The sequence below is a fragment of the Talpa europaea genome, assembly GCF_964194135.1.
Source record: "Talpa europaea genome assembly, chromosome: 3".
NCBI lineage: Eukaryota > Metazoa > Chordata > Mammalia > Eulipotyphla > Talpidae > Talpa > Talpa europaea.
Window position 1 is genome coordinate 61,739,993 of NC_140069.1, and position 12,235 is coordinate 61,752,227.

General features: G+C 39.9%; 1 protein-coding gene across 1 annotated transcript in view; it reads right to left on the reverse strand.

Annotated features, from left to right (window-relative positions):
- XKR4 (XK related 4) overlaps nt 1–11,335 on the reverse strand; it is a 421,855-nt gene extending 410,520 nt beyond the window's left edge. The window contains exon 1 of the mRNA XM_084230333.1: nt 10,510–11,335. Coding sequence (XP_084086459.1) covers nt 10,510–11,330 — 821 coding nt within the window. The 5' untranslated portion in view covers nt 11,331–11,335. The remainder of the gene's footprint in view (nt 1–10,509) is intronic.
- Nucleotides 11,336–12,235: the final 900 nt, after the last annotated feature.

Sequence of the window (12,235 nt, forward strand, 5' to 3'; positions counted from 1 at the left end):
CAACAGGATAGTAACTCCATCTCCAGATACACATCTTAGTCTAAATATCTGAACAGGCAGAAATTATAAAATGAGAACATAAATGAAACAAATTTCCCTTTACTACTTACAGGTTTCTAATATGTTTCTCTTTGTGAAGATGTGTGCAAGGCTTATACCTCCACAATGACTCCTTGCCTCCTGGTCTCTGTGATAACCCACCGCTCTCAGGTCAGACACTCTCAGCCTGCAGCCCCCATTAGTACCCACAGTATCAAGTTAATTCCAGAAACTGTCCATTATCACAACTCATGCTTTATGCTTGTTGCCCCTAAAACAAACTTGTGTAATGGAAACTTGTCCCAAGTGATGGAGTTCTGCTTTAAACTATGTTGTGATATGTTTTGTGATGGTGGTCAGTACAATTTCCCTACTGCTACTACCAAGGATTGAAAATTCACCAATAATTATGCAATGAAATATTTCATTTTTTCAGTTTTTTCATGGCTAAATTTTTCTTCATCGCTTATAAATGCATACCTTATCTATTAATACAACACTCCAGTCTCCTTGGCAAAATAGAGAATGGGATTCAATTACAGTTACCAAGGGCATGTTTCTTTGATAAAAACTTCAGGTTTACTCCCCTTACCCATTTGATTCCAATCTTATTTTGAAGTAGGTAGATGTTGTATCTGTAAATAACTGTGATGATCGATTACTTTTCAGAAGTAGGAAAACAGTTAACTTTATGCTTTCTTTAGGATAGTTTTCTATTACCTGTTCCCACTTACAACTCAATTTTCAAACCTGACCATCACCAAATCAGAAAAAAAATCCCAGAGTATCTGTAACTGCTACTTTTAATAGTAATAAATCCTCTAGAAATATCAAACCCTACAGGACATACTTCCTAATTTATGGTATAATAAGAGACCCAAGGATTATAAATTGCTTTGGAGAGTTTTCTGGAATTGACCTACATTTTAAAAAAATGACTGTTTTTAATTTTCACTTTTATGAAACAGGAAATTAACTAATGAGCTGAAAGTCTATCAAAACAAACCTAACAGGGCCTCCCCGGTGGCGCAGTGGTTGAGCACTGGGTTGCGAAGCTGCCCGCGGCCTCTGCGGCGCCGGTTCAATCCCCGGCTGCTCCCCGGCCACCAGAGGAGGGTCCCACATGGCGCGCAGACATCTCCTGCCGCCCGCTGCTCCCCTCAGCAGTGTACTTCGGTCCTTCTGCCTGCTCTGCTCCCCGCTCTGGCTCTGGTGAATTCTCTCACCCTCCCGCGCTTCTGACTGTACCCAGTGCATGTATAAACAAAACAAACAAATAAATAAATAAATAAAAACATGCCTCTCTATATAAAAAAAAAAAAAAAAAAAAAAAAAACAAACCTAACAAATCCCTTCCCGTTTTCCCCCAGGATAATTTCCTCATTGGTGCTGTTACAATGATATAGTGATTATGCCATGAACTAATGGGAGAAGTTATGGGGAGCCATTTGTTACTGTTACTGCTATAATGTCTACCTTTGTTCTGATTATTGATGCTCTGCTACTGAAAAAAGACCTGAAAAGTAGAGAATTCCACCCCAAATTGCTATCTTTATTTATGACTATTATCTGAACTTCAGAAAGAGGAAGTCAGACTGCTTTTTACATGGATGAACTTTCCCAGATGGTTTCAGAAAGGTATCTTTGTACTTCCTAAATGGTCTACACTTGATGGGAAGTCAAATAAATGTCATAACATCTTTTTAGACTCATATTCACTGTAGCTCCTATTTTTTTCTATATATGTAGGATTTTCTGTTTGACTAATCCTCACCCACCCCACACACAGCCCACTGCCCTGTTTATATAAAAAGATTTCCATCACAGGGAAGCAGGGCAAGTACACAGATTAACAAAAGAAGTAGAACTAATTCAAACAGCCTACTTATGAATCATGATGATGAGAAAATCGTTTGACATACTTCAGATAATTTTAAATATATATGCTTGAATTTTAAATTAAAAATTTAAATCTGATATATTATCATGGGTTTGAAATTTGTTTAGTTTCACAACAGATCTCTAACATCCTAGAGATCCAGGCAATTGCCATCTGGAAAAGGCACACACTCTGTCTTTTTTCTCTCTCTCAATAGAAAGATAGATAGATAGATGCCGCAGACTTGCATAGCAGTGAACGATGAGGCCGTCTCAGGGTTGAGATAGATAGATAGATAGATAGATAGATAGATAGATAGATAGATAGATAGATAGATACACATACATATATGTGTATGTGTACATATGTATCTTAGATTGAGGTAATATTAATTTACATCACAGTGTATGGCTTAGGGGTATAGGTTTACACCTCTACAATTGTCTGTTATTTCACCACATCCACCACCAAAACTCCAATTACTCCAAGTAATCTTCCATTAGACCCACCTCTCCCGTTTGCTCCCACTCCATCACACTCCCACTTTTGGTAGCCTTAGTCATAGTCCATTGTGCTCTTTCCCCTCCTGTTTTTACTACTCTCCTCTCTTGTCATGCCTCACCCCCTCCCATCCTCTGGATGTCTCAGATCTATAGTTAGTTTTCAAGGTTTGTCCTCATCTGACCTTTTCTTTGGTCTTTATATTGTACATATAAGTGAACCCATTTATCTTTCTCCTTCTGACTTATTTCAATTAGCATAATCCCTTCCAGCTCTCTCCAAGGTGCTGCAAATGGCGTAAGTTTATTTTTTTAGCACTCGGTAGTATTCAATTGTGTATATATACCACATCTTCTATACCACTCATCTGTTGGGGGGCATTTAGGTGGTTTCCATTATCTTAGCTATTATAAATAGTGCTGCAGTAAACATAGGGGTGCAGGTTTCCTTTTGAATTAGTGCTTTTTGTGCTTTGGGGAAGTGGAATTGCTGGGTTGTATAGTAGATCCATTTTTCGTGTTTTGTGAATCTCTACATGGCTTTCCATGGGGTTGGACCCATCTACACTCCCCCGAACGTGTAACAGGGTTCCTTTCTCTCCACACTCTCTTCAACACTCGTTGTTTTCGTTATTTTTAATATGGGCCATTCTCAGCAGTGTGAGGTGGTATCTCACTAGAGTTTTGATGTGCACTTCCCTTATGATAAGCCTCTTCATTAAATAGTGGTAGGAACACTGGACTGTCACATGCAAAAGAATGAAACTAGAGCACTATCTCACACCATGAACAAAAAATTAACTCAAAATGGATAAAAGGTTTGGATGTAAGACATAAAACCATAAAATATAGGCAAAATACTCCATGATACAAATTTTAGAAATCTTTGAGGACTCAGCTCCAGAAGCAAGGAAAACAAAGGAGAAGAGAAAAAGCCAGACTACATCAAACTAAAAAGCTTCTGTACAGCAAAAGAAACAGTAACCAAAACCAAGAGGCACCCCCCTGAAAATACACCATAGATCTGACAAGGGACTGGTATCAAAAGATCTATGAAGAGCTCATACAACTCCACAAAAACAAAACCAACAATGCAATCCAAAAAAAAAAAAAAAAATGAGCAGAAGCGCTAAATAGGCACTTCTGCAAAGAAGAAATGCAGATGGCAAAAAGCATATGAAACAAATGTTCATCAACACTGATCACTGCTCTCTTCTTCTAGCAGAGTGTAACACATCCCTGTTCTTTAACAAGTACAGGTCTAGATACAGTATCATTTAAATTCAATTTCTTACAATATTAATTAGTGACAGTAAACCAGAACAAGCTTTTAATTTAACTCTGACTGGAGCCTTCTCTTTGACTTAAAGAATAGTTCTTTTTCCACCTGTGAAGCATTGTGCCCACTTGCTAATCATAGCATGCCAGTTGTGCATACCTTAGGCACACTTACCTAATATTAGTAACCTAAAAAAATACGTGAGTGATTTGTGGTATCTTTTCCACATAACATTGCATCTTTTCTGATTCAGTGTATCATTAGAAACCCAAGAAAAAACCAAGCAGTAAGTTCAGCTAACTCATAAAAACAAAAGAAGCTGTCTAGCCTTGATTCACAAATCGGTAAATATTCACTGAACATGTGTTCATATACATGTTAGTTTCACAAACACTAGAGCATTTCTTTGAACTTTCTCATGATCCTGCTTCTTGACCAACCTTGCATTCATTACCAACAGCATCATCATTTAGCTGGGAAAAAGATTTCAGGGAAAATCTTTTAATACATTACATCTATTTTATAACCATCTGAGAATTTTCCGTGACTAGCACCATGCTGCACCTTGTATTTGACTTATACTTAATAATGTGTAAAAATCATAAATCCAGTTCTAATACATAATCTTGCTTCCATAGACCTAGTTAGTTGCCATTCAAATTAATAAAACAAGTCAAAGAAATGTGCTAATCAGAGGGGAAACATTCTATTTATCTGTATGCCACTGGTGCTTCTTAGATGAATACATAGACTATTTCAAACTGTAAAATACAGAGCATATTTAATAGAATATTGTGCAGTCTAACATTGAATATTTTTTTAAGTGACTGAGAAAAGACCTTCAAAGCTACTGACTGTCCGAACATGAACACATATTTGTACTTGTGTAGATACTACTCTCTGTGAAAATAGTCTGCAATTTCATTGGAATACAATAAATTATTTTTCACCATTATGAAGCACTTTATAGGTATATAAAGTAGGAAAGTTACAATTTTTACATTAGTTATTGCAAAGATACTAAAATAGGTTTACCTACCACACAGATTTATTCATACATAACTCACACAGAAACTTAAATATAAATCAGAGGACTGTCTGATTGTGTGTAGATTTGTATCAGTTAGCTAATGCAGATTTAAATACCAAGCCCTGCACTCAAGGAAGATGCATGGATTTGTGATGCTCCAGGGAAGATACCAGGTCTATAAACCAATGAATAGATTTCAAAGTGACGGGACTGCAGTATTTCAAACTCCACTACTTTCAATCACCAAAAAAAAAAAAAAAAAAAAAAAAAAGGTAAAGGTTAGTTCACTATGTTTGGAACCACATGTAATGATGGAAATTGTCATAAAAATCTCAGGGATGGAAGATGATCAAGCTCAACTCTCTTCTCTTTTACTACAGTGCTGCCTACAGTTTTCCAAACTATGTCCAGACACACCAACAATAGGGAATTTGCAAAGGAATCCTAGTTAAACTCATATATGCAAAATAAAAGTGCTACTTAAAAATTGTTCAGAAGATCAAGTAAGAAAGCAAGCAAGGAAGTCCTCTGAAAACCAGTTTTACAAAAATATAGGGAAAAAGTTTCTAAGGACCAGAAAACTTAAATGTCAGTAAGTGAAGGACTCCTATGGAAAATTCTAAGGAAAAAAGCAACACAAAATAAACTTTTATCAATGATTTGCATAATTACAATTAAAAATTTCAACCAAACCTTTCAAAAAACAAATCATCCCCCATGTTGGGCCTATTTATACACTCCAATTACAGCCAAACCTAATCTATTTAAAAAGGAATGAATTTTCATGGATGAAATAGAAAAAATGGAGTGAGAAGGGAGCTGATGACAAATCTTCTGAAACTTGCAACTTTTACCATTCACAAAATCTTAACACTTCTCCTTTTTATTTGTTCACCAATGCCTTCAAAATAAACTCTGAATTCCTTTCATTCCTAGCCCAAATAATTCTCCATTGTACCTGTTGCTACTATCTCTCCCCACTCTATTCAAGGCACATAACCTAAACTGCCTTGTTCTTTCTCTCAACCTTTATGCATAGTTGTATCCAAAGCTCTACAATCAGTACCATGCATTATCCAGATTGCAAATTTTTTTCAACATTGGAATCTTTGCTCAAATATTCTCTGCTCCAGAGTTTTATCTGAACTACTGTTTCCTGTTTCTATCACAGTGTTTATTTTCCTGTATTGAAACTGCCTGTTTACTTTTCTGTTTTCCTTGTCAGACAGTAGATTGCTTGAAAGCAGAATGTATGTTACTCATCTTGGGATAATTGGTAACTGGCAAAGTGCCTTGCATAGGGTAGGAGCTCAGTATATGTCAAATGAGTAAGTTAATTAATATGCAGTTGTGTGAACAGAAATACACCAAAAACAACCATTTGATAAACTCAGGAAAGGGCACCAATCTTGCCTGATCTTTATCAGAATTCAGAAATAACCCAGAATCAATAAAATACTTGCTCAATAGTCAAAGGCATAAACTGTCTTCTACTTTCCCACCTGTTCCTTATATCTAGAACCTCTTTATCATTTGCAAAGCACTTTCTACCTGTTCACATACTATGCCACTTAGTCATTAAGTGGCACAAGGGTGTATTACTCAGCTAGGATTTAAGCATGTCTTACTGGTACAAGATGAGGAACACTGAACGTAGTTAGATAAGTTCAGCTTATTATCTGGTTTCTGCCATTTAACTACTGGTGTGTTATTAAAAGTTCTCCTAACCTGTTTAAATGCACCTCCCTCTCCCACATTGCCAACCGTAGTGAAGGTAAGCTGTTAATTTTACTGTTGTTGTCCTTACTCTCCAAATTGGCATGAAAGGGAAGCTAATTGAGCCAGAAACAGTATATATAGACTTTAGGGCAACACAGGGCTGTTTCGACTCCCAGTTACAAAACATAATGTTCGGATAATTCTGTGCCAGTTACTTAATTTCTCTGAATATATGATTTTTCTTTTCATATATAGAGATACTAATGGCTTCCTCTTAGGTTATTGTAAAACTTAGATGAGGAATATAGAAATATATGTAGACTTCTCAAGCACCATATAAAATTGCTGTTTTTACTATCATTTGATCGGGTTGAAGGATGGCACAGAACAATGTTTCTCAGCTTTGTGTGGTAGAATAAGCATTGTCAAGTTGTGCCTTTAAAAAGTTACTGACAACTGATGTTAGCTTATTAAACTTTTTCTTGCTGTAGAGATATAGATTTATCTGCTAAACCTCTCATTTTGCCAATATATTTGAACCAATAGAACACTGGTTAATACCTTGTAGAATACAAAGCATGTGAGGAACAGAACAAATATTCTTTTACCAGGTAAAAGAATGTAACTCTTGTGATAGCTATTCAGAAACAAAAATGATAAAATAAAATAGTGAAAAATATTCCTTACTCTACCATCCTTTGTTTCAATGTACCTATTTGCTAAGAAAAAAAGAAAAAAAAAACACCTAAACACATACAAAAATACAAAGGGGAAATTCAAGATAGAATTTTAAGAGTAAGATAAAAATTCTGAAGGAAAAAAAACATCAGACATAACTGATTATAGGTATAAAGACTAAAAACTATGCTGATTGGACATTTGTGATTCCCACTGGATGAAATGCACTTTTGGCAACTTCTGGAATTATATGAAATGAACAAGAATGAAAATTACTTTCGCATTCATTTGCAGACACAGTACCTTGAAAATCATAATTGCTCTATTCACATGTAGCAAAAATTTACTTCATTATTTGAAATGGCTCTTTACAGGCATCAATTCCTGTGACTCTAAAAGCTGCCATTAATTTCCCATTAATAAACTTTAATTAATATGTATCATTGCTTTCAGCATGACATTTTTAATAAATGTATAAGGGCATGCAAATCATGTCCAAAATGCTTCAAATAGTTATTTCTGAACAGGTGAATACTTTGATGTTATTTCAAAGACTTTTATCCACAGAAAGCTTTTAGAATCTGGCCCTTAACTAAAAATAACTAAAGTTTTATGGAAGTACAATGAAAAGTTACCCACCTAGCTAAAATCTATTGTATTGATCTTAGAAAGTAAGATGTTAAAACATGAGTAATGACCTCTGAGCTCTGAACCATTCAGTACCCTAGTGTTTCTGCAGTATTTGTATACAATGCATTGAAAAGAAAACTTAGAAAAGGCAGAAGGAGAGCTGATTCTAATTTAAAGAATCACAGTGCTTTCAGATAATGGTCTAATATAATAATATGAAATGAATTATATTCTGCTAATTTATTATCAAAGATGCACCTACCCCCCCAATAGTTTCATTCAAATATTTTACACTGAGAGAATTTGAAACAATTAAGGATGCCTTAAGAATCTTAAGTTCCGTGAACTTTCTAATCTCTTTCCAATTTCCTACATTAAGCTAAAGTTGTTTTGTTTTTTAATAAATACTTTGTCAAGAGAAAATAAGGTTAAGCCTTTGGTCATGCTTCCACCAAGTTATCCAACCATTCCCCAATATCTAAAATCAGGATCCAAGAACAATTAACTTAGATAATTTAGATTTATATATTAAGTACCTTATTCTGAAAATATAGAACAACATCTAAAATATTTCCAACAATACTTTCTCTGAGAACACCATGTATTAGAAGAATAAACGTCAAAGTCTCCAAGGAAGGCAATGCAAAAATACTTAACAAAAGGAGCCATGTGTGACCACAGCTTCTCCAGGGATTGCCTTGGTTAATGCATTTGTCTGACAGCCTGTGGTTTCCTTCTGCATTCAGCCTTACCTTCCATCCTCCTCCCCCTTAATAGCTTTTCTTATGGCCAGATAACCCAGTGACTATATCACTGAGATGAACTGTGTTAAGGTCTTTTTCTTTTTCAAATTATTTCTCACTTTTTACATCTTTTCTTCTGAGATAATGAAACATCATTTTCCAAAAAGGAAAACATTTGTGATTTAGAAAGTCTAGAAAACACAACTATGACTTATTCAGTTTGATATCAGATTTTTGATGAAGTTTGATATCAGATTTTTCATGAAGTATTAATCTATAGGAAACATGGATAATTCTTCAGTGAGTAGAATTGAGAAATGTTTGCATTATATAAGAGATTTCAAACTTCAGTATAAAGTTTGCAAAAGTTAGCAAATGAAATGTTCAGTTTCATTTACTATATTATCAGACTGAACTGCTAATCATATGCATCCTATTCACTAAATGATTTTGTAATTAAATCAAGCATGTCAGTTCATCAAACTTGAAAAAAAGCATCAAATGTAAATCTTCACAATAGTCAACCATGGGAAATACAGTTATCAAATTTAACTTTTGAATTTAACATTTCAAAAATCCTTTGAGTCCAAAATATGGAGATCTTCACCATCAATTTGTTACATACCATTTTTTCAGGAATGAACTGCTTGGAAAAAATGTTTCACAATCTGAAAGGTCTCTGTCTACAGCAAGGTATATCCTGCTTTACAAAGCAAAGTTCCCAAGAATGCTTGCACAAAAATTACACTTGCTCTTCTCAGTTGAAAACAGTATTTATTATTCACACATAAAGGAAGGGGTTTTTAGTTATACTCAAACATTATCTGTGCTGCTTCCAAATGGACACCTTGGTTTAGTTGATGATCTTGAGTCTTTTATCACAGAATAGCTCCAAAGGAAATTGAAAAGGACCCTAGCACAACAGAATATAGTTACCTATGAGTGCACTTGCTAAGAAGTTTCCCCAGTTTACTTATATTGCATACATAACTAAATAATTTAAAAAAAAAAAAACAAAAAAACAAAAACCAACTCTGGGATGTATATTCTGTTTCTATATATTACCTTACAAATGACTTTCATAGATGTAAAATATAGCATCACAAAGCTATTTAAAACTGTGAAAGTCTGAAAAACATACTCCTGAGCATACTCTTGCATTAAATTCTTGAATCCAGGTAAAAACCTGAATTAATGGTTCTTTAGGCTGAAGTTTAGCCTTTTAATCCAGTTTATAAGAGGAAGTGATATCTGTGTAAAAAGACTCGGTAGAAGAGATGACAAATAGCAAAGCAGCCAATAAAGATGCCAAATACAATTCATGTCTACAAGAGATACCAACCCTTTTCCCAGAGTTCTGAGTTACATGAGAAATCAGGTATGGGGATACAGCCAGACAACCAGAAACTGTACCAAAAAGTATATCTGCTCACATTTGGAGATAGATACATAGATATTCTCCAAAGTAGACAAGCTGTGTCCTGACTTAACTCCCTATTATGAGTACAGGACTTCTCTAGCAGTGATAATTAAAAATGTAGGTACTTTTGAGCAGCAACTACTCCCATCTAACTATAATTAGTGATTTCTCTCAGGGAACAAAAGAATCTATCCAAATTACAACATACACTTCAAACTCAACATAATAAAAAATGATTTTTAAAACATGTGACAGGAATTTTCTCCTCACTGAAACAGTATCACTAATAAAAGGGGGTGTAGTACATAAAGACATAGAAGCTAGTGAAGCAGAGTGGAAGATAGAAGGAAGGTGGTCAAAAAATACTTTGCTGCCTTTCCCTTGTTTCTCACTTCCCTCCCACCCTAGGTAATGATCTCAAATTTTAAAAACGCAAAAACCAGTTTCCAAAAAAAAAAAAAAAAACTGAACTAAAAGACAGTGACTAGGGTTACTCCCACAGCAACCCTAAACGATTTTCGTGCGAAAGCAAAGCAGTGGGGATGTAGTGGCAGCAGCCTTTCTCCCTCTTCCCCCACCCCTGATACAGTACCTCCAGATTTGCCCGAGCTGCAAGATGTGGATGAGTGACTGCAGGAGCCAGATGCAGAAGGAGCAGGACGCAGACCTGTGTTTGCCGCTGGCCCGAGTGGCCCCGCTGCTGTTGCTGCCGCTGTTGGCGGCAGTGATGTTGGTCTTGCTGGCATTGGATGCTTGCCTTTGCGGCGTGGAAGGACGAGCCTCGCCTTCTCCAGCTGCAGACCCACTGCTAACCACCGTCTTGCAATCAGTTCCAGTCTGCGGGCAACTGGAGGCGGCGGCCGCCGTGGCGCTGTCCTCGGTGCTGAAATCGTGCACAAACCAGCGGAAGCTGAACACTTGCACCGAGAGCGAGCCGAGCACCACGAAGAAGAGCGTGAGCCCGAACCACCAGCGCTGGCCGCGCAAGTAGTAGTCCACCGCGAGCCAGATGTCGGTGCCCACGTCCGCAAAGTACACGGCTACAGCGGCCAAAATCCAGAGGCAGTCCCACAGAGAGTAGCGCCGCTGCTCTCTGCCCAGGCGCAGGCACAGCGCCGCGGAGCCCGCCCCGCCGCCGCCTGGGCCGCCAACGCCGCTGCCCGGGCCGCCTGAGCCCCCAGAGCCGCCGCCCGAGCCGCCGCTCCCGGTGCAGCAGCAGCAGCAGCGCGAGCAACCACCGCCGTCCGGGCAGCAGCCACCCCCTGCAGCCTCCTCGTCCTCGGCTCCCGACCCCGACGGCAAGCCGGGAGCTAATCCCTGCACCGAGCCCGAGTGGTCCGAGTTCTGCAGCGGGGTGAACGCCACGTCGCTGCTCTTCTTCATTTTCAGTCTCCCGTCTGACTTAGCGGCCATGATGCCTCCAAACCGGTGGAGAGCCCTCCTTTATCTGACACCTTTCCCTGCTGTCTCCTCCTCCCGCCACCTCCTCGCTTCGCCCCGGCTTCCCTCCCCGGCGGCGCGGCTTCCCCTCCTCCTGCTCCTGAGCTGGCTCGCCCGCCGCCTGCAGCCCTCCGCCGCCCGCCGCCCGCCGGACTAGGCGCTGGGCCGGGCTAGCGGCGCGCCCGGGGCCGGCAGGAGCGCCGCCTGGCTGCCTGCACAGAGCCAAGCCGCTCGCGGCGCCCCGCGCGCGCCCCTGCCTGCCGCCCGCGCTGCTCGCCGTCTCGGCCCCGCGGCTGCCGCCCGAGCCGCCGCCGCCGCCAGCAGCAGGAGCAGCAGCGGCCGCCGCGGCGCTCCTCGGACCTGTACATTCCTCTCCTCCCCTCACTCGCGCTCCCTCCTCCCGCTTCCTCTCCTCCACCAGCTGACTCCGAGGGAGAGGATGACCTCATCCCTTCTCTTCCAGCTGCCGCCGCTCCCACCCCAACTCGGGAGGGGCGAGGAAGGAGGAGGGCCCGGAGGAGGGGCCGGGACGTGGAGGAGAGAGGCTGGGGTGGGGGCTGAGGCTTGACGGGTCCCGAGGGCCTGGAGGGGCGACCGAGAGGTTGAAGGAGACTGTCGAGATCCCCAGCTCTCGGGATTTCGGAGAACGTTGGGAGAATCGGACTGACACTGGGGGTGGGGCAGCAAGGGTCCCGGCGTCCAACCCTAGTGGAGGTCGAAGAATCGTGGGCACTGGCGGGTGTGACGGTGGCGAGGGCTCGGGAGACACTGGCCTCTTTGTATTAGACTCTGAGGTTGCGGGTACCTGGAGAAGGGCTGGGTGTGCAGCTGGGGCCGGCGAGGGAGTGGGGGACTGAGTTAAACTCGGACGCCAGTGC